At 37.1% G+C, this 22,193-nt stretch overlaps 1 protein-coding gene across 1 annotated transcript in view; it reads right to left on the bottom strand.

Moving 5' to 3' along the window:
- Window positions 1-2,402: 2,402 nt before the first annotated feature.
- Window positions 2,403-22,193, bottom strand: part of LOC126483761 (peptidylglycine alpha-hydroxylating monooxygenase) — a 222,054-nt gene continuing 202,263 nt past the window's right edge. Inside the window, exons 9-10 of the mRNA XM_050106907.1 lie at window positions 9,219-9,268; window positions 2,403-8,049 (exon numbers count right to left, since the gene is read on the bottom strand). Coding sequence (XP_049962864.1) covers window positions 7,884-8,049; window positions 9,219-9,268 — 216 coding nt within the window. The 3' untranslated portion in view covers window positions 2,403-7,883. The remainder of the gene's footprint in view (window positions 8,050-9,218; window positions 9,269-22,193) is intronic.

Genomic DNA, 22,193 nt, shown 5'->3' with positions numbered 1-22,193 from the left:
TAGCCGACTGATGACCTCAGAAGTTAAGTCGCATAGTGCTCAGAGCTATTTGAGCTATGGAAACGGTGGATTTATGTACAGCTGGTTTTAATCATACTTAACAAATGGAATTGAAAAGATTGTGTTACATAATTCAAACAATATTGGAAGGGTAGAAAATTTTAATGACTAGGTACAAATCACAAAAGGAGTCTAATAGGGTTCAATTTAGTGTCCACTGCTACTTCTTTCATATGTGAATGACCTTCCAAATAACATTCGACAAGCATAATTGGTATTTTTTGCAGATGATACTAGTGTTGATTTAAATCCTATTAAAGAGAGAGCAACAGAATAAGGTAAATGATATTTTCCAAGAATTATAAAGTGGTTCTCAAAAAATGGACTCTCCCTAAGTTCTGTAGAACAAATAGTCATACCAACAATTGATGTAGCACATGACCAAGAGTCAGTAAATAGGGTAGACTGCTCCAAATTTCTGGGTGCTCTTATTGATGAAAACTTTAACGTGAATAAGCATATTACTGAGCTTTTCAAATGATCAAGTTCAACTACTTTTTCACTTTGCATAATTGCTAATCAAGGAAATAAATGAATTAATCTCCTGACATATGTTGCATATTTCCACTCTATAACATCTTATGGAATCATTTTGTGGGGTAACTCATCACTTAGAAAGGAAGTATCAATTGCACAAAAGCGAGCAGTAAGTATAATCTGTAGTGTTCTTCTGCTGTTGTCATGTGGATACTTCTTTAAGGAATTAAGCATTTTAACTGCACCATCACAATACATATATTTGCTAAAGAAATACAGCATAAATAGGTCATCACAATTTGGTAAGGGATCAGTGTTGAGGCCACTCCTGTTCCTTATTTATATAAATGATATTCCCTTTAGTATTACGGGTAACTCTAAAATATTTCTATTTGCTGATGACACTAGCTTGGTAGTAAAGGAGGTTGTGTGCAATGATAACCTGGTTTCAAATAGTGCAATTCATGGCCTAAGTTCATGGCTTGTAGAAAATAAACTAATGCTAAATCGCAGTAAGACTCAGTTTTTACAGTTTCTAACACACAATTCAACAAAACCTGACATTTTAATTTCACAGAATGGACATATGATTAGTGAAACTGAACTGCTCAAATTTCTATGTGTTCAGATAGGTAGTAAACTGTCGTGGAAAGCCCACGTTTAGGATCTCGTTCAAAGACTTAATGCTGCCAGTTTACTATTAGAACGGCATATGACGTGAGTGATCATTTTACATGAAAATTAGTCTACTTTGCTTATTTTCATTCATTTATGTCATATTGTATTATATTTTGGGATTACTCTTCCCACTCTAAAAGGATATTCTTGGCTCAGAAACGGGCAGTTCGGGCAATAAGTGGTATAAGTTCACGAACCTCTTGTTGACCCCTGTTCATGAGTCTGGGTATTTTGACATTGGCCTCTCAATATATATATTCCTTACTGTCATTTCTTGTTAACAATATTAACTTATTCCCAAGAATAAGCAGCTTTCACTCAGTTAATACTCGGCAGAAATCGAGCCTGCATTTGGATAGGACTTCCTTAACTCTTGTGCAGAAAAGTGTGCAGTATACTGCTGCATCCACTTTCAATAAGCTACTATTCGAATTCAAAAATCTTAGCAACAATCCACGCACTTTTAAATCAAAACTGAAGAGTTTCCTCATGGGTCATTCCTTCTATTCTGTCGAGGATTTCCTTAAAAAACTAAGCTGATTCTTGTTGTATTGTTGATTGCGTTTACTTAAACTTATGGATTGATGTATTTAGATTCATAAATATTTCATTTTTATCTGTTATTACTTTTATGTTGTAATTTCATGTACTGACATGTTCCATGACCTTGGAGATTTGCTTCTCAATTTGGTCCTACGGAACCTGTCAGTGACCCAGAAAGGAGATCAGTCTGTGGCATCAAAAATTTTTTATCATTTGCCCAAGTCTATAACATAAAATGTCTTGCAAGTAGCAAAGCAAGTTTTAAATAAAAATAGCTAAAACATTAAAAAACTTTAAGTGTAGTTGCACAGGCAGGACTAAAAATGTCTTCATTAATGTGAACACTGATCATGTACATATGTCCTGTGGACTGACTTGTTCCCTATAAAAGAATCATGCAAATTATTTATGGATCATGTAACTACCTAATTAATTAATTAACTGGTCGTTGCTTTTTTTGGACTTTTATGTATTTCACATTCTTCTTTGAGCGATCCAGTGTATAAATATCAGCCTAGGGGCTCAACTAGAGGACAGTCGTAAGAAGAGTAGTGAATGAAATCTGAAGGTCACAACTGGTTGTAGGATGGAGATGATGATGTATCCATCAAGGGAGGTCAGAGAAATAAACAAAAATACAGGTATCAAAATAAATCATAGTTCTTTAATTTTTGAACTGATACAGTTTTGCTGCCAACAAAAATACACTATTTCCAAATAAAAATGTAACCTGAAAAGATTTTTTGAATACCTCATTCTTTAAGCATACTGACCATATAATTGCTAAGAATTTGTCATTTCTTTCCTCTTGGATAAAAATATGTAACTTCTCAGCACTGTGCTTAAAATTACCATACAATGAAGATATTTGTGATATGTCTACTACATTTCCTGCACAATAGTGTTATTCCATAAAAGTTATTTTAAGATAGTTCACAGTACAGTACAACATTGTACTAGTTGTTCACATCCATTTTAAACTGTAATTTGTAATAAAATAAAGTGTATTCCAAGAAATCCTTACATAGTGTAATACTATTTGCTTCATCCGTAGCTACCATATTTATTTAATGATACAACACTTATTTGTATCTATCTCTACAATACAAATATTCTTTTACATTGTGGTTTAGCATGAATTATGCTAAATGTTACTTCTACGGTGTACTGTCCTCTGGGGAAGGGATGGAAAGTACAACAAATATCAAGGTAGTTACGTGAATACAGAAAAATAAAACTAAATGAATAGTAAAAGATGTAATTTTGGTACTGAAACCAGAATTTGAGAAAAAAATTATATATAGCATTATTTGTGTGACGAGGATTATGAGGATTTTAACTGAAATATGGGTAAAATGGGAATAAGAAATATGAAAAAGGAAAACTCAATTACACTGCTGGCACATATTAACCACTGATGACAAATAATTTGTATATTATACCTGCTTTTAAGATTTCTCATTCACCAAACAGAGATTTGTTTAAAATGTCTTTTCATATTCATTCTTGCTCTGAAGAAAGCTTTTAGAGAATTCACATTTACTTTCAAGATGTCCTGTTACCATTGTCATAAAATAACACTGTGAATCACAATAGCCACACTGTTCATTGGAATGATGGTTGCTGAGAATTTGGTGCAAATGCAAGAATGTGCAACTCACAAAAATATCTATCTGTAGCTCTGTGGGTACAGTGATCTCACACTTAATGCAGTCTTTGGTTTTTTATTCCTTTTTAAACACTGAAGATGATACCAATCAAAGAATATGGTTACAATTTCAAGTACAATTTTTATACTTTATTATTTGCCCAGCATGTTCCCATAGTAATGTATTTCATTTTCAGATGTGCATATGTCTCTTTGTAGTCTGTATATTACACAGTAAACCAGCTAGTTACGATCCAATGACCAAAATTAACCTACAGAAATACTACTGGACTTTTAATAATAAAAATCTTGTAAAAGTAATAAACAAAAAGTCGAGACAAATGATGATTCATCCACAGATGAATTATGGATCATAAATGCATAGCCAGAAAGTAGCACTAGCTTTGCTATGGCCATCTGTGCAGTTTCCATTTTCATAACATGTGCAGGTACAATACACTGTAATATAAAATGGGAGACAATATCTTGGGCATTTTCACAAGTTGAAGATGATGACAGGAAAAAAGAAAGTAGGGGAAATATCTCACACTATAGGCACATAAAATATTTTTTCTGACGATACTATAAATTCCTTATCAGCAATTTCAAAAAACAATACATTAGTACAAAACCACTGTAAAACATCTGATCAAAATACTATATATTCACAGAAAAGAAGTTACATAGTATTTCACTGAAGTATACGTACAAAAGAGGTTATCAGTATCAGAGGTGAAACTTGTGCTTTCTGTATTGGTATTCTCTATATGCTTCACCACAAAATTGTTTTTAGTAGAAACTTCACATGGTAGACACCAAGAATATGGGGAGATATGTAGCATTAAAAAAAAAGTAAATGGATTTCTAAATACCTTTGTATTGAGGATACACAGTCACCCAGTACAGTAATGCAAAATTAAGTTCCATGAAAGTAGTGCACATACCACATACTTTTAAGGTAAAGCAAATGCACATACCTCTACCTTGCAATGAAACAAAGGCTCATTGTGGTGAGAATGAAAGTTTCTTTCCCAATACAACAATATTTATCTCAGTGAATATGCTACCATTTAAACTCATGTAATCATCTGTTTCAGTAGAGACATCATCCTTTTAATAAATAGTAACTCTGGTTATCAGTTGGCTTTTATCTAGGATAAGTATAAATATGATTTAATATCTGTAGGCAATAAAATCATATGAAATTCAAACTGACAATTCATAACATTTTATATAAAAAACATACAAAACTGAATAACAAATTTATAACATATTTACATAAGTCCTAATCCAATTGACAAGTAAAAAAAAATATGATTATTAGTAGTGATTTGGATTAAATTCCTAATCATGTATCAAATTGATCAGATGACTAGATAATTATTAAAACTGTTGCAGTTTCATGGAAATACTGATCACCATTTATGCTTTTTCAGACTATGGTTTAAAACATCCTTCACGAAATTGCTTTTCTTTTTACAGATATTCATGATACAGAAATAAAACTATTTTTAATGAAAATATAGTTTTGAGTTTGTTTTATTATTTCCATATTACTATGCAGAGAAAATACAGATACATTGGAAAAATAAAAGTATGCTATATGTGTCATCAGACAGTATTTCATTACCTTAACCAGCCAAATTAAAAAGCTTAAAAAACAAGCATCAGAGATGTCAGCTCAGAAATGGAAGTGCCACCTTCATTCCCATTTATAGTTCTTTTAATGTAAATCGCAATTGACATATTTAACATATAAATACTATGAAAGACAGAAGGGCAGTGTCTGCTTATCAATTGCAAGAAGAGGAATGACAGAAGCTGGTCTAGCAATCGGATAAGTGAGAAAATGCAACTGTATTTCAAGTTTTTGAAACTTGGCGTTCCTTAATTGGAAAAAGTCACAATTTATGGTGTTTGACCTCTGCTACAGCTGCTCATGTTTCAGCCACAAGTGAGTAGACACCCTTCATCTATCCAAATACTGTTTATTTCCATTTTATTAATATTTGGAGAATGAGAAATAAGGAAATGATTGAAAAATTAGCCCTGTAAAAATAGCTCAATAGCATGAATGTGATAACCTGTACATAATGAGGACCACTTTGTCAGTAAAGAATGGAAAACAAGGCAAGCAGGTGATACAAAAAAGAGAGAAGTTGGAAGCATAAGGAAATGGAAAAATGATCAAGAAATAGAAAATATAACATGTATTCAAGGAGAGAGAAGAGATTATAGGAAGACACAACGAAGAGGGGAGTTGGTAAACATTGTGCAGATTCATTATTGATTAACTACTGCAATGTCAGGTACATTCTAGAAATAACACCCACTTAAGAAATTCAAAGGAACCAATGCATGAAAATGGTTCTTGTGAAAATATATCTCTGAATTGCTAAACTGCTAGTGCAGCAGGTTCAGTGACCAGATGACACTTTTTTCTTTATTGGTCAGTGACTGTTCATTGTATATGACATCCTGTGTGTTGTTGTGTGTCACATCAGTTAGTGGGATACAAACAGCAGATGATATATCTGGGTACATTAATTGCTGTTTACACTACCACAGATAATAAGGTCTGTGGGACTGGAGTACAAAGTGATGAACAAAAGCTAAGGCAGAGTCCACATATAGGATGCAAATATTTCAGAGTATGGATTAAAACTGAATATTATTTCGACAAATGCCTCCCATGCGGTACATAAGATTAAATACCAGGGTGGAGCGAAAGGGTGGTGAAAAATGAGTTACCTGCTGGAGATGTGGATGCTATTTACTTGCAAAGAATGTCTTTCTCTGAAACTGACTGATAGTGGTGAAAAGAAAACCACCCTTCCAACTTGTTTGTTGACAGGAGCATTGTGATAATTGTTGCAATTAAATCTTTTGTGAGGCCGTCAGTACTGGTGACGGACTATGTACTGCAGTATATCTGACGTCAACACAGATGATATTCAGCATACCTTACTCACGATACAGAATGAAAATTCTTTGGATTTTTGATGTATTTCTGTGAATAGATGTACTTATGCAACTACAAGGAAGATACAGAAAGGTGTAATCTTTGAAGTGTTGAAGTGGTGTATTCAAAAGGAAAGCCAACACTGATAAGCGAGAATAAAACTGCTTGCCCATGGTGAACTTTAAGGCAATGTCAGAACTAGTTAACTTACACATACCTTCCACATGTTAAGATTTTTAAAATTTCTGGGAGCATAACAGTTGTTTACCAAGTGACTAACAATATCCGTTAATACATTTTAATTGGTGATGAGAAGTATTCATTGACGGTAGTCATCCAATTGATCCTGTCATGAAGCAGGTGTGTGCTAATCCCACTATACAACAGCTGCCACAGTACTGGTAATGAAATGATAACGTATTTACTAGAACTATATCACTCCGTTTCTTTTTTCTGTAGTTGCCAGATCAATGTCTTACATTAAACGTGAACCTCTAAAGAGTCTTCCTTCAAAAGGTGTATCTTTGTAAGATGAAAATATTCCTCAAACAATTTTTGCAGTGTTTCTGGTTTGAACATATATTTGTTTTGTCAGCTCCTTCCCTTCTTTCTTGCGTTTTACATGGGTATTAAAACATCCAAGTATACACTCTTTCTTTTTTGCTTCATTCTTTACTTTTGCCTACCTTTCACTGCTCACTACATTCAAACTCTTCCTCCCCCACACCCCACCCACCTGCACAGGATTGCACATAACCTTGCTTCATACTGATAATCACATAATTAAAATCCAAGAAAACTAATAATTTAACTGAGATAGTTCTGTGCATACTTTCAATAACATTTACAATGATTTCTATTTCCTAAAATTATGTAAAAAAAAAAAAGAAAGATACATTGAGTGAAGGTGAATATCACTGATCATTTAGGCTCAAGGCCATTTTTAAAATAAATAGAGAAATAAATTTTCATGTAATTGTTTCAGAGGGCATTGTATATGACAAGTTATATTAAAAATGTTATTCTAAGAGAATAACAAACATCTATAGTGCATCTAAGTAATTTTATTTTTAAATGAATTGCAAATATGTGTAGCAGATCTTTAAATGTGTGATTCCATAAATTATGCACAGGAATTCACTATTACTCTGGGCTGCTCTTTAAATGTGTATTCAAACAGTAGCATCTCATACTGCAGGTTTTGAGCAAAAAAAAAACTTGAAATGTTTTGCAAAATACTAGAAAATGTGAAAATGAAAGTGGTTAATTTAAATATTCTACAATAGAGGAATGAAAGTACTTGCATTCATCTATTTTTTTATGAAATTCCAAATGTAACACATTTACACTTTTCACTTTCAGTGCAGACAACCCTTCTGAAATTGTAAAAAATATTATGCTGCTGACAATGACGCTGATTGTGCAGGGTAGATAAAGGCTTACTTCAAATTCATTATCATTTTCCAAATACTAATACTTTCAGGTTTAGTAATACTCTATTCTTTTCTAATTAGCTTACTCCAACTGGCTAGCATCATCTGGTATATTGTTGAGACCATCTGATTCACGCCAACTGTAGAGTGGGGGTCCAGAGCTGAAGCAGTACTTTTTTTCCAGTGGAGATCCATTTTCAACCCAATACATCAAGTAAAAGTTGCACATTTCATCCTCATTTGTAGCACTGGAAAATAATAAATGGCACATTAAGTTATTAAAATCAAATATTATTATTCTTTAAATAGTTCCACCATCTCATTGTGCTACAATCATTTCTCATACAGAAACCTAGGAATGTGTAACAATTACATTCAAGTTATTTTCACAAATTACAAAACAATAATTACTATATTATTATCATTAATTCTCTGTCAGCACATAATTTCTTTCAAATGCAACCCATAAGATAGAAATAAATAGGTTTTTTTTCATGGCAGATTGTGTTCTTCACAACTTTTTTTTTCTTTCTTGTCTTCCTGAGAAACTTTTATGTCAAGGATATCTGAAATGCTTACATTTAAGGAACAACATATATTTAATTGTTGCTTTAATTAGCTAAATTAAATCTGAGGTAGTTCTAATGCATTTACAGCTATGGAAATATTAGTACACTTGTACCTATGAGATTGCACTTCTTACACTGAGGAAAACCTAGGTTTTATTTTGTTGCCATTACGAAAATATTAGTACATTTATGAAAGTTTTGTATCACATCAGTATCCATGAAACTATTAGACGAATCTGTGAACTAAACTAATCTCATAACTTCATAGGCTTCAACAGTCACCATCAATCATTTTGAATATTAGGCCATGTCATTATGAGACACTAAAATAACTTTGCAGTCGTTCTCTTCGGGACAACTAATTGCTGAATTCTAGTGACAGTCCTCTCCTACATACTGTCTTACTCCATTTGCCAGCCAGTTACTGACATCACACTCTGGGATCCATTGGACAATTCAAAGTAAAGATTGCTATGGAGGGTGGCTATATGATATGGAAGTTGGAGAGAGGAATAGCTGATCATTCGGACCTAAAGTTGAGAGATACCCATCTGTTTTAAAGGATGAGGGGAGATCATTTTAAAAATATTGCAATTTTTAATCTGATTGATCTTGTGGCGCCGATGAAATCGACACCAACATCGATATGCATTTTATCTTTGGACTCTAAGCATTATCTTTGGCTGTTCCGCCATAATCAGTTCAGTTCTTTGTGATTATTGGTGTAACCAACCCGGTAATCCTCCTCAATCTTTAAGGACCAGTTTTTTGGTGTCACAGGCATTGTTAAGTTTTAACACTATGGTAACTATAGCTTGTACAAAAATTTATATACACAAGTTACTTACCCTATTTGAGTCCAGCGATTACGGTTGCTGTACATTGTACACCTCGCTGCCTGCAACATAATTAATTCCAACATTCAGTATAATGATATTAACTTATATGTTTATAATGTGTGTTCTTAAAGATAAACATTAAATATTATGAGAACTAATCACACGTAAGTGAGCCTATTGTAAATAAATTTTACATTTTTCTTTTCTACACCAATACCTAACGTGTTCATACACTTTTGCCTTCAGCCAAACAATGATTAATGCTACAAAGTAACTTCACAAAGTAAGTTATCCTTTATTATGGCAGGCCAAGTAACTTTTATTGAATGCTGCACTATACTTTACAGTGAATCAAACAATGGAAAATCCAGGATGGAATGTAACAATATTATGAGAGAGAAAGTTGCTACTCGCCATATAGTGGAGATGCTGAGTCGCAGATAGGCACAACAAAAAGACTTCCACACTTAAAGCTTTCGGCCAATGGCCTTCTCCAACAGTAGGCATACATACCGACACACGCACACACACACACACACACACACACACACACACACACACTCACGCAAATGCAACTCACACACACGACTGCAGTCTCTGGCAACTGAAACCACACTGCGAGCAGCAGCACCAGTGCATGATGGGAGTGGCGACTGAGTGGAGGTAAGGAGGAGGCTGGGGCCGGGTAAGGGGGGGGGGGGGGATAGTATGGTGAGGATGGCGGACAGTGAAGTGCTGCAGGTTAGGTGGAGGGCAGGGGAGAGGTGGGGAGGGGGAGGGGCAGGGGGAAGAAGTAGAAAAGGAGAGCAATAAATTTAAAAAATAGTAAATAAATAAATCAGGCAGGATCTACAGTCACCGCTCAAATCCTTAGGCCCATCCCAGAAACTCAGCCTGGAGTCCATCTCTCTACTCACCCCTACCACTCCCCACACTCCTACCTTCTACATGCTTCCTAAAGCCCATAAACCTAACCACTCACTGTGCTCCCACTGAGAGAATTTCTGCTCTCATAGACCAACACCTTCAGCCTATTACCAGGAACCTACCCTCCTATATGAAAGATACCATTTCCTCCACCAACTCTCCACAGTTCCTGTCCCTTTACCGCATGGTGCCCTGCTCACCACTACTGATGTCACGTCCCTGTACACTAACACTCCTGATACCCCTAGCCTTACTGCTATTGAACACTGCCTTTCTCAATGCATAATGGATTCCAAAACAACAAACTTCTTCCTGGTTGCCATGGCCAACTATATCCTCACCCACAATTACTTGTCCTTTGAAGGGATTACCTACAAACAAATCTGGGGTATGGCTATGGGCACCTGCATGGCACCATCCTATGCCAACCTATTCACGGGCCATCTAGAGTAATCCTTCATAAAAACCCAGAGTCCTAAACCCCTCACCTGGTTCAGATTCACTGATGACATCTTTTCTATCTGGGATCGAAGGTGAGGACACCCCATCCACATTCTTCCAGAACCTCAACAACTTCTCCCCCGTTTGCTTCATCTGGTCCAACTCAACCCAATAAGCCACCCTCCTAGATGTTCGCCTCCACCTCCTCAAAGATGGCTACATTAGTACCTTCATCCATATCAAACCTACTAACCACCAGCAATACCTCCACTTCGACAGCTGACAGCTGCCACCCATTCCAAAAAAAGAAGTCCCTTCTGTGCAGCCTATCCACCTGTGGTCATTGCATCTGCAGTGACGAGCAGTCCCTCTCGAAATATACTGAGGGTCTCACTACCTGACCGTAATTATCCTCCCAAACCTTGTACAAAAACAAATCTCCCGTGCCTTATCTTTCCATCTTTCCAGTCTCCCACCATCTACCAGAGTCCCATTGTCCAGACACAGAGGAGCATTCCCTTCATAACTCAGTACCACCCAGGACTGGAGCAACTGCATTACATTCTCTGCCAGGGTTTCGATTACCTCTTGTCATGCCCTGAAATGAGAAATGTCCTGCCCACTATCCTTCCCACTCCTCCCACAGTGGTATTCCACCATCCACCGAACCTACACAATATACTTGTCCATCCTTACCCAACCCCTGCTCCCAATCCCTTACCTCATGGCTCATATCCCTGTAATAGACCTAGATGCAAGACCTGTCCCATACATCCTCCTACCACCATCTACTCGCAGGGCTACCTGTGAAACCAGTCACGTGATTTCCAAGCTAAGCTGCAACCACTGTGCTGCAGTCTATGTAGGTATGGCAACCAACAAGATGTCTGTCCACATGAATGGCCATCAACAAACTGTGGCCAAGAAACAAGTGGACCACCCTGTTGCTGAACGTGCTGCCAAATATAATATCTTTCATTTCAATGACTGCTTCATGGTTATGCCATGTGGATCCTTCCTACCAACACCAGCTTTTCTGAACTGCACAGGTGGGAACTTTCCCTGCAATACATCCTACATTCCCATAACCCTCCTGGCCTCAACCTTCATTAGTCACTGTCCTGACCCATCCAGCCCCTTCCCTGCTCGCTTTCCATCACTACACACCCATTATTCCACCATCACACCCAGTCTTTTTTTATTTATTTATATATTTTTATTTTTTTATTTATTTATATATTTTTATTTTTTTATTTATTTTTCTCCTTTCCCGCTACTTTCCCCCGTCCCCCCTCCCCACCCCATCTCTCCCCCTGCCCTCCGCCTAACCTGCAGCACTTTTCTGTCTGCCATCCCCAACATACTGTCCCTCCCCCTCCCAGACCCAGCCTCCTCCTTACCCCCACCCAGTCGCCACTCCCAGCACTCACTGGTGCTGCTGCTTGCAGTGTGGTTTCAGTTTGCCTGAGACTGCAGTCATGTGTGTAAGTTGCATTTGCGTGTGTGTGTGTGTGTGTGTGTGTGTGTGTGTGTGTGTGTGTGTGTGTGTGTGTGTGTCTGTCTGTCTGTGTGTGTAGCAACTTTCCTTCTCATATTATTGATACTTCATAGTGACGCAGATTACGACACTATTTTTCTACACAGTCTCCAAGTGTCTGTAAACAGTTGTCAGAACTTTCTGCCAGTTGTTCAATTCCTCAACAACAGATAAAGTTCCTTGATATTGGGGCTATATGCAAACTCCTGTGTGAATGTCCTCACGGTAGGAAAATATATTTTCCTCCCTGATGTTGTTTCAGTTTGTGAAAAGGTGGAAATACTTTTACGCAAGATCTGGACTTGTTCATCAGCATCACCCATGTCTGTGGGGCCCTGGTAAAAGTGTTCCCAACATTTCACTATTGCTTCACTTGACACTTCATGTAGTCCGTGTAGCATGAGAATTTCATGGTGACTTGTGGAATTCAGAAGTTATCTCTACAAAAATCTTACTGTCACATGTACTTCACACTGTGATGCATCTGCTATCTGTAGCACAGCCAACCTGTGTCTTCAGGAAACTTGGATCATTTACTCTGTTCTTACAACACACAACTCTTCTTGTCAATGGTCTTAGGCTGGAACAAAGTGTGTAATTTTTTTCTGGTGTCCTAAGTATTTTAAAACAAAATTTAAGCACGCACTATTGCACATTCTTGATGTTAGTAAAGGTGATTCCTTGAGCAACCAAAATATATGGATGTATCAACACAAATAATCAATTTTTGAAAATATAAGTAACTGGATAGATAAAAAATCTAATCACTAGGCAGCAGCAGGAGAACACACATATAGAATATATTACAGTTTGCTAGCTTTTGGAGCCAGTGGCTCTTTCTTAAAGGGTTGAAGGGGGAGGAAGAGGGGTAAAGGAAAAGGACTGGTGAGGTTTACAAAAAGGGATACATTTCAGAAAAGTTGCACTGAACTCCAGGTCAGGGGAGACTTACCGGAAGGGATGAGAAGGAAAGACTTCCCTTCTTCCTTCTTTCCTTCTCATCCCATTCCCTCTGCCAGAAGAAAAAGTCATTGACTCCACAAGCTAGCAACTTTAATATCTTTTATGTGTGCGTTCTACTGCTGCCACTTGGTGAGTACAATTTTTACCTATCCACAATATATGGATGTCATGTGACAACAGGTCCTGGCTGTACGCTGGGTGTTAAAGGGCAGCTCAATGCATATTGGTCAATGTTTGTTGGGTCATTTCTTTGGTGAAAAGTTATGCATTATCGAGAAGCAACACATTCTTACCAGTATGCTACACTTTGTAACAGGAAAGCAATCTTAGACAACTTGGTGGAGATCAATGTAGTTGGCAGAATTAATGGTCTGATGTTCCTGGAGGAAATTAACTAACAGAATGCCAGCACATCAGGGCCATGACCACAGTAGAAACCCGATGCTCACTAATCAATTATTTTCACCCAAACTGCATCACTTTCCTCTATTTTTTCATAAAAAACTTTTGAGAAATTACAGTCTAAGCAGCTTTCTACTCTTCTTATAAATTTCAGAACCAAATGAGCTGGCACTTTACAGATAAGTTGCAAGTGATTACTGAACACATTTGCATCAATTTCTCACACAGTGCCACAACTGCCAGTTGCAAATGAGTTCATAAATGGTCAAAATGTTCTGCACACTTGCACACTTGCTCCATTTAGCCAATGAGGCATGGGGATTTGTGCTTTTTGATGCATCTGCCACATCCTTGCACTTTGAAGAATCACTGTTTTTTTAATAGTTCAATTCAACTTCATACACTTTGGTGACCCCTTTGCAATGGTGACAGCTCCTGCCACTTTCAAATTTGTTTTCCTCTCTCCTCCTCTGTGACCTTTCTAAGGCCTCTGATAGTGTTAACTATGAAATCCTCTTAGCAAAGGCTGAATATCAAGATATAAGTTGATCAGATGGCTCATGGATTAAATCCTAACTGGAAGAAAGCAGGTCATATTTAACAACTCTGAGGGGCACTCTGTGTCATCTAGCTGGTACTCTATTCACTGTGGTGTTCCTCCGGGCTCTGTACTTGGTCCCATTCTCTTCCTCGTCTTCATCAGTTACATTCCCTTATGTACTATCTTCAAAACTCATTTTACTCTTTTCGCTGATGACATCTCCATCCTCATCAACAAAACTCCCAAGCACAATCTTGAGGATTTGGCCAGTATTGTCTGTAATGAAGTACTTAATTGGTTTGATAATAATCGGTTATCACCAAATTTTAACAAGACCCATTTCGTTCATTTATAAGTAAGTAAAAAAGTGGAGGATCAATTCAGTATTAAATGTAATGGTAGTGAGTTGGTACAAGTTGAGTCATCCAAGTTCCTGGGTGTACACATTGACAGGAATCTAAAATGATCTGAACATATTTTACAATAAAAAAAAAAAAAAAAAAAAAAAAGGTCAACAACATTTGTATAATTTCCACTGTCTGTGATCGAGACACCACAAAAACTGAAACTTCCTGGCAGATTAAAACTGTGTACCGGACTGAGACTCAAACTCGGGGACCTTTGCCTTTCGCGGACAAGTGCTCTACCAACTGAGCTACCCAAGCACGACTCACGCCCCGTCCTCACAGCTTTACTTCTGCCAGTACCTCGTCTCCTACCTTCCAAACTTAACAGAAGCTCTCCTGCGAACCTTGCAGAACTAGCACTCCTGAAAGAAAGGATATTGTGGAGACATGGCTTGGCCACAGCCTGGGGGATGTGTTGAGAATGAGATTTTCACTCTGCAGCGGAGTGTGCGCTGATATGAAACTTCCTGGCAAAGGCCCCAAGTTCGAGTCTCGGTCTGGCACACAGTTTTAATCTTCCAGGAAGTTTCAGATCAGCGCACACTCTGCTTTCCTGGGTAACCAGCCACTTTCCAAAAAACTATTCATTGCCCAAAAAGAGACTTATTACAATAATGAACGGAGTCCAGCCTAGACATTCTCATAGAAACCACTTTAGAAAATTAGGGATACTAACAATTGGAAGTCAATATATCTACTCCCTGTTATGTTTCATTCGTAAAAATGAGCACCTATACAAAACCAATGATTCACACCATACCCATGACACCAGGAGGAAGATGGACCTCAACTATGAATTAAAAAACCTTAGTATTGTACCAAAAGGAGTTCATTACATGAGCTGCAAGGTGTTCAATACTCTTCTAACATCACTGAAATCACATGTCCACAAGCTTCCCAAATTTAAACAACAGCTCAAACACTATCTCATAGATAATTCCTTTTATTCGGTTGAAGAATATTTCAATTATGTTAACTCTAATCAATTTTTTTCTTTTAATTAAATCTGATATACTCTTATGCATTACGATAGTTGAAATCATTATTAACATTACTATGCCTTTTATGTAGCTATTGAGATCTACTTTCATTTTAACTTTTTTAAGTGTAATTTTGTCTATACCTATTAACGTGTATTTTGTCTTATATCTCCTCTTGCAAGAGCGTTTTTATGAGTTACTTTTGAGAATTTTTTATGTGTTACTTTTGCATAATTTGTAATAATTTAACACGTCTTACGTCCATGCAAATTTTAGTGATCTAAATAAATAAAAATAAATATAATAATAAAGCTATAGTCAGTACATATGTGAAGAGAAATTCCCCTGAAGAAAGTTCAAGGCACTCCATCAATATTGTCTTTTATTTGTTTTAAGGCAAAGGAATGATGGCAAGTAAATAATTATTACAAAATGTATTCCAATTTGCTCAATTTTACCACTACAATGCAGTGGAACACTTTTTTTGGTTACATCTCAGCAGGCATTGATTTCACTGAACACTCAACATGTAGCTGTACTTATGTCTGTTTTAATTTCATTCAGCTATTTGACAGAAAGCATTTAGTCTCATCAGGATCTGTCATGTATTATTATTGAAGTGATGTGGGACCTACCCGTCTCACACTATCTTCCAGCATGAACGAATGTAACGTAAATCCTGCAGTAAGTATAAATTTGTGCCAGAAATTCTCCTCCCCAAATCTGAATGTTTGCTGCTAATGCTTGTTTCTAATCATTTCCTGGTTGCATGGGGCATCTTAAATGTTTTGACATTTCTGTAACAATTCATTCAAACAAAATGATGCTAAACTAGCCTTGTGGTTGGATTCCTATTTCAAAATAAATTTTAGAAAACAAAGTTAGTACAATCGTTCATGAATTTTTGGTCCTGCACCTCTCAGGCAGATTGTAATTACTCCTATCACTAAGGCACGATCTGTTCCAAGCTTTCCCTTTAGCATTCCATCATTCTGATGCATGATGTGGGTTGATGATAAAAACATTGAGTTACCATTTTAGCCATACCTTTGACATTTATCCTTACCCAGATAATCTCCCATTCTGACTCATAACACATTTGTAAGATTGAGGGATGATTTTATGGCAATAAATGTGCTGCTCTATCTTAGTAGAAGTTAAGGAGTTTTCTTTTTTTTCAGAAATAAAAATGCTGCTAATAATGTGTTCAATTTACTGTGGTATATATTCAATTCAAAATTTAATTTTTCACAACTGTTTATTTCTGTTTTCACTCGATATCTCTTGTATTATGTATCCATTGTTATTGTGTGTGTGTGTCTGTGTGTGTGTGTGTGTGTGTGTGTGTGTGTGTGTGTGTGTGTGTGTGTAAGAGAGAGAGAGAGAGGGGGGAGAGGGGGGAGAAACTTTGGGACACTTCTGCACTTCATTAATATTAAGTTTGCATTGTCTTTTTTCACTTGCTTTGATGTATATTCCCATCCATAACAAGTGAAGGTGATCCATCATGCCTCTGTAATGTACAACATCTAACTGCTTATCCAGCATACAAAGGGGTTTCTCTAACTTAAGGAAGTACTGCTGTCTGTTATACATGGTAATTTGTGTTCAAAATTTCACTGTGATTCTTAAAGGGGTTTTCAGCCACTGTGGGAACATGGAATAGAAGTCTGCTTACATAATGCAATGAGTAAACTAATTTTTATTAATTTAATTTATTTGGTACAATATGAGAAATGAACAGATTTCAATGACAGAGATTTTAGTGCATATATTGGAGAGCTGATTTCATCACAGGTTCACAACTTTAAATGCAAGGTGGAGTAAATGAATCTGCAGCACTTATCATTTTCGACCACTTAAATCTAATTGCATGCTGAACAGGGACTCAAACTGTGACTCCCGTCACCACGTGGGGCACTGCACTACCAACTAAAAATGAGCTGGCAAAGCTCATGTCACAACTTTACTGAGCTTCAAATTAACACCTGGTTCACAAGGAGAACTGAGTAAAAGATATGAGAAATTTCAGGCTGTAACAGATGAAATTCTCTTATTCTTGCCAGAGTATATGCATTGTCAGCTGACTGTGGTAGGCTAAAACTATATGTGAGACTAAGGACTGAAGCAGGACACCACACCTGTCACATGCAGTGTACTTCCAACCAAGGTTGCTAAGAGTAGCTACTTTTCTTTTGCTAAGCAAATGATGAAAAGGTGTCCATTAAAAGTGGAAACTGAACTATACCCATCAAATACGGGAACTATGAAGATGTGTGTAGCAAAAGCAGGGGAGCTAGAAAGGAGAATACAGAAGAAAACAAATACTCAGATATTTTATTTGCTAAGAATACATGTTTTAGATACTCAAGGAGAAACAACATAATAATGATGTTATAAGACAGCATTGCTGTCAAGCAAAGATAGGAAAATCAATGTCTACTCCCTACCGAGAAAGAAATTTAAATCTTTACATAGATGCTCCATGCCATAAACTGAATAATGTAAAGAAGCTCTGAAGGTATATATAAAACTGCATATAAAATTGACACTTGTCAACCTAACTGAAGAAAGAGGAATATTTAAAAATCAGAACATCAAAATAAGAAAGGAAAAAAGAGAAATAAAGTAAAAATAATGTGCTATAGTAACAGATCTGCTATGCATTTCAATTCTCGTGCTTCATAAGCAGCCAGAAGACATGCAGAAGTTGACTAGGGTGATCTTCCTGCATTATGCAGGCAGTAGGTTGTGTCGTATTGGCAGACATTACAGAAACACTGTCAAATGTGTCTCCGAGCATCTGGTGCAAGTTCTGTGAAAGTTAATCTAAGTATAAGGAGGCCAAGAGAAACATGATCCCTTGTCAGTGTAGGAAACTAAGTAGATGTGATGAACACAGGCATCACAAAAGATTAGATCAATCAGAAAAAATCTGCTGGCTAATGTCAAGATAAGTGTCACAGCATGAAGTAGGGAAACACCAAACCATTATCATTTGTTGCCTCGAAATGCTGGCCCTCGATAATTAAAGAAGCAGCTGTAATACATAGAAAATCACTTAACTGACAGAGACACATCAGCAATGTGTTGATGGGGCCCAAACATTATCTGTCACACAGCAGTCATTGCTGAAAAGACAACAATGATTAAGAGGGCTCGAAGACAGGGCAGCAGGGCCAGGAGCCTGCAACTTGCTGGGCATATACACTGGTTTCCCATGAAGCACAGCATAAGGCCTTAAGACCACTTCAGTTGCAGTCCCTGCATCCTCTGGGAACTCATGCTCTTCTGATGGGGTACCATACAAATTGATTAGCCCTAACAATTACCTTGAGTCACAACTAGAAATAACAAGCAGCTGCTTTGCAGATATACTGTGCAGTTACTCAGCCATCATCTGACATTATGATTAGTGCCAACCAAACAGTAAGTTTTTGGAAACAACCACAAGTCACCCTTACTTATTTTTTATTTACCAGTTTTGTTCTCCAAATGAACAAGAACATCATCAGAACATACAGTTGAAAGTTGGCTGACAGCACTAAAGATTGTATGTAAAGTTGGCTGATTGGTCTAAAGATTAAACTAGCTGTGCTATTGTACTTAAAGTTGCATTTAAAGTACAGCGGTAAAATGATGACATTGACAGTGCCAAAGATTAATCTTTCATTTGAAGAGCAAAACCAGTAAATAAAAAAAATACTACATGCAACTTTTGGCTGTTTTCAAAAACTTAATTTTAACAGTCATGCCCCCTGCATGCAATGCCTGCTCTTGCTACATCTAAACAGTTATTAAGCCAGGAAACCCTCAAACAACACAATCAATTAATTGTTTTGAACTGTTATGATCTTGTCCTTGTGGCTTTGTTCCACACCACAGCATTAACAGTTATGGTACAGTTAGTTTAAGAGGTGGCCTAATACCCTTTCTGTTACCACCCCATTACCCCCGGGATAGAATTTTTCTACCTCAACTGTCTGCCTATAATGTTACTCATATGAAAATTTTCTAAATGTTTGTGAATCATGTAACTGAGGTGGGACTTGGACACCAAACCAGTATTCACCTAGTGGGATGTGGGAAACTGCCTAAACCATTTCCAGGCTGGCTAGAACACCAACTCTCATTAATCAGCCAGGCATATTCTGTCAGAGTCCAGCACATCTTCCCATCCCATAAGCAGAGCATTAAGATGCTCTGCTACCCAGGTGGGTATTTTTGACTGCAGAATATGAGAAAGCTATTGGACAGAGGGGTTAGATAAGTTAATTATGAACAATAAACAACACAGTGCAACACCATCTTTCCCAGCCATGGCAGTCTTAAACCTGATAGGACTTGATACACTAATCCTGACACTTAGTAGATGGAAGTTTATATTATTAGATGGAATTTCATACACTACCATTATTTGTGAAAACTGTTATAAGTCCTTGGGAGTGTCTTAAGGAAGGTAACAGCGCAATAATAGTTTTTATGAAACAGATTACAGTACCATGATAATATTCAGATCTTATGCTTGAGTAACAAGGAAAGTTGTGTTATTTCATCATCAAATACATCAAGTCTTTGACATTTAGAAACACATAAATAAAAGCATTCTCATATTGGGAGATGTAACCCACCTACTGTGAACAATTCATGCTCAACTGAATGGGCATGGACACCTAAACTGGTTTCATAGACTTTCCACCTACTTTTTCCTTTCAGTGCTGCTACTGGATCAACAGAAAACTAGGGCATGATTACCCAGAGAAAGGCTCCACAGTTTTTCACTGTTGGAAGATGACGATCTTGAGGTGTATGTTTCCCATGATGTTCTCCATATGCAAATACAGTTTGAGTAAGAAACAGTTAGAAAATGACTCACTGGATCATGTCACATTTCCACAGGTTGATATTTGAGGTTATGAGCTTCTTGGAGCTTTTTCAATTATTCTTAGCACTCTCCTGGTTAATAAGATACTTGTAAATAGCAACTCTCATTTCCTTCCTGCTATTTCAGTTACATTTTCATTCACACTATGCTCCCTGGATGCATGTTAATACACGAGTTGCTTAAGTGGTAATGTATTAAAGGCAACAATCGAACAGGTTTATAGATTTTCTTCCATTATCATGTTTATCTGGTAGGTGCCAGATTAGAGAGGACTGAAAATTTGTCATCACTGAAAGTTTGACATCATGTACGTCAACACACCACCACAAATGATAGCAAATATACTACTTATTCAGAACACTCCCAAAGATATTGCAGGAACAACACACCACCACAAATTATAGCAAATATACTACTTACTCAGAACACTCCCAAAGTTTATGCCAAGGTGTTTGTATTATCTTTTCCAACTACTGTACCAGACTTGTAATCAAATGCACAGTCAGCTGCTGAATCCCCTGGGATTTTGAAGCAGAAGGCCTGTATGTGTCCTTGTTCAGGCCACATTTTGTCAAATTGACAAATCTTTCACTAGATCAGAAAGACTGGTAATGTTAATTAACAAATTAATTGTTTCAAAAAGTTCAGATTCATGAATGGTTTACACCACCTAGGTTTACGGTAAAATGCAAAATGGACAATACACGCTCTGCAGGGTGAGGTGTTTCTTCATAATGTGAATAGCACAACCATTCTGCACAAGTCAGTAGATCTTTTCTGCTGCCAAGAACTCCTTGCAGATAGTTTTTATGCCATATAATTGGAGCAGAGTCACTTATTTATTGATTGTGTTCTGTAGATCCCATCAGGAAGTCAAGAATGTAGAGTAAACGATACATTAACAAAGGACATGAGAAGCACTGAAACTTAAACTGCATTATCAATCAACTTTATTATTGTTATTATTAAGCACAGTGCATGTTGCGCACCCCCATCCCCCACCCCTCTCAACCTGCCCCAATGGATGATGAGTTGGCATGCGCAGTATTGCTGCTGAGCAGTGCGTACAGAGGAGAATGGGCAGAAGTGTGTATCTACGCATCGTGCTATTGCAGTAGCTATACATTACACAAGAAGTACATTATGCATAAAACAGTATGGAGGTATGGTTTAAACACATCTAAGAGTGTATAAGCTTTGTAATCATTACTTTGAACTTATCACACAGCACATATCAATAAATAAATGCATTTTCACAAATGTGTGAAAGATCTGTAGTGACTGCTACACACATCATCTGCTATGGTTGTGCACATTAGCACCATTCACACTTTCCAGAAATGCAGTCATGGTGTGAGTTGAGTGACTGTGCAGTGACAAATGAGTGTTGTCAACTGCCAAGTTTGTGTCTGCCACTTGAAGTGTTGTGTGTGTTAATATTTACTTTATTGTTATTCTGTTCTTTTCTTGCTGTACACCAACAAGTCGTCTATAGCAAACCCTTCTTTCCTTTCTGTTATTTTGCATTAATGAAACTGTTCAAGTCCATTCTCATTATGTGAATGAGCACTTATTAAGTATAGGTAGCACTAAATGATCTAATATTCCCATCAGTGGAGATCCTGACATAATCAGCACAGAGAAGACTGGTCCACAATAATATTGATTACAGAATGGAACCTTCAGCAGTATCATGACTGGCCATATGCCTCCCACTGTTCTGGCCACATAATCCGGTTTTCTGAGTCTCCCAGGATGGGGCCACCTTTTGATAGGCCATAATAACAGCAGATGTGCCTAAATTTGCATCAGTAGTGAGTCATCTTGATCAGCGCTACACTTCCGAAGTTCAGGATATACTCACGACCACACTGTAGAGAATGCCTACAGAAGATTAAAGA

This window comes from Schistocerca serialis, chromosome 6 (genome assembly GCF_023864345.2).
Source record: "Schistocerca serialis cubense isolate TAMUIC-IGC-003099 chromosome 6, iqSchSeri2.2, whole genome shotgun sequence".
NCBI classification, from domain to species: domain Eukaryota; kingdom Metazoa; phylum Arthropoda; class Insecta; order Orthoptera; family Acrididae; genus Schistocerca; species Schistocerca serialis.
Note: the sequence above shows the minus strand (reverse complement) of the source record. Positions and strands in the feature narration are given on the sequence as shown.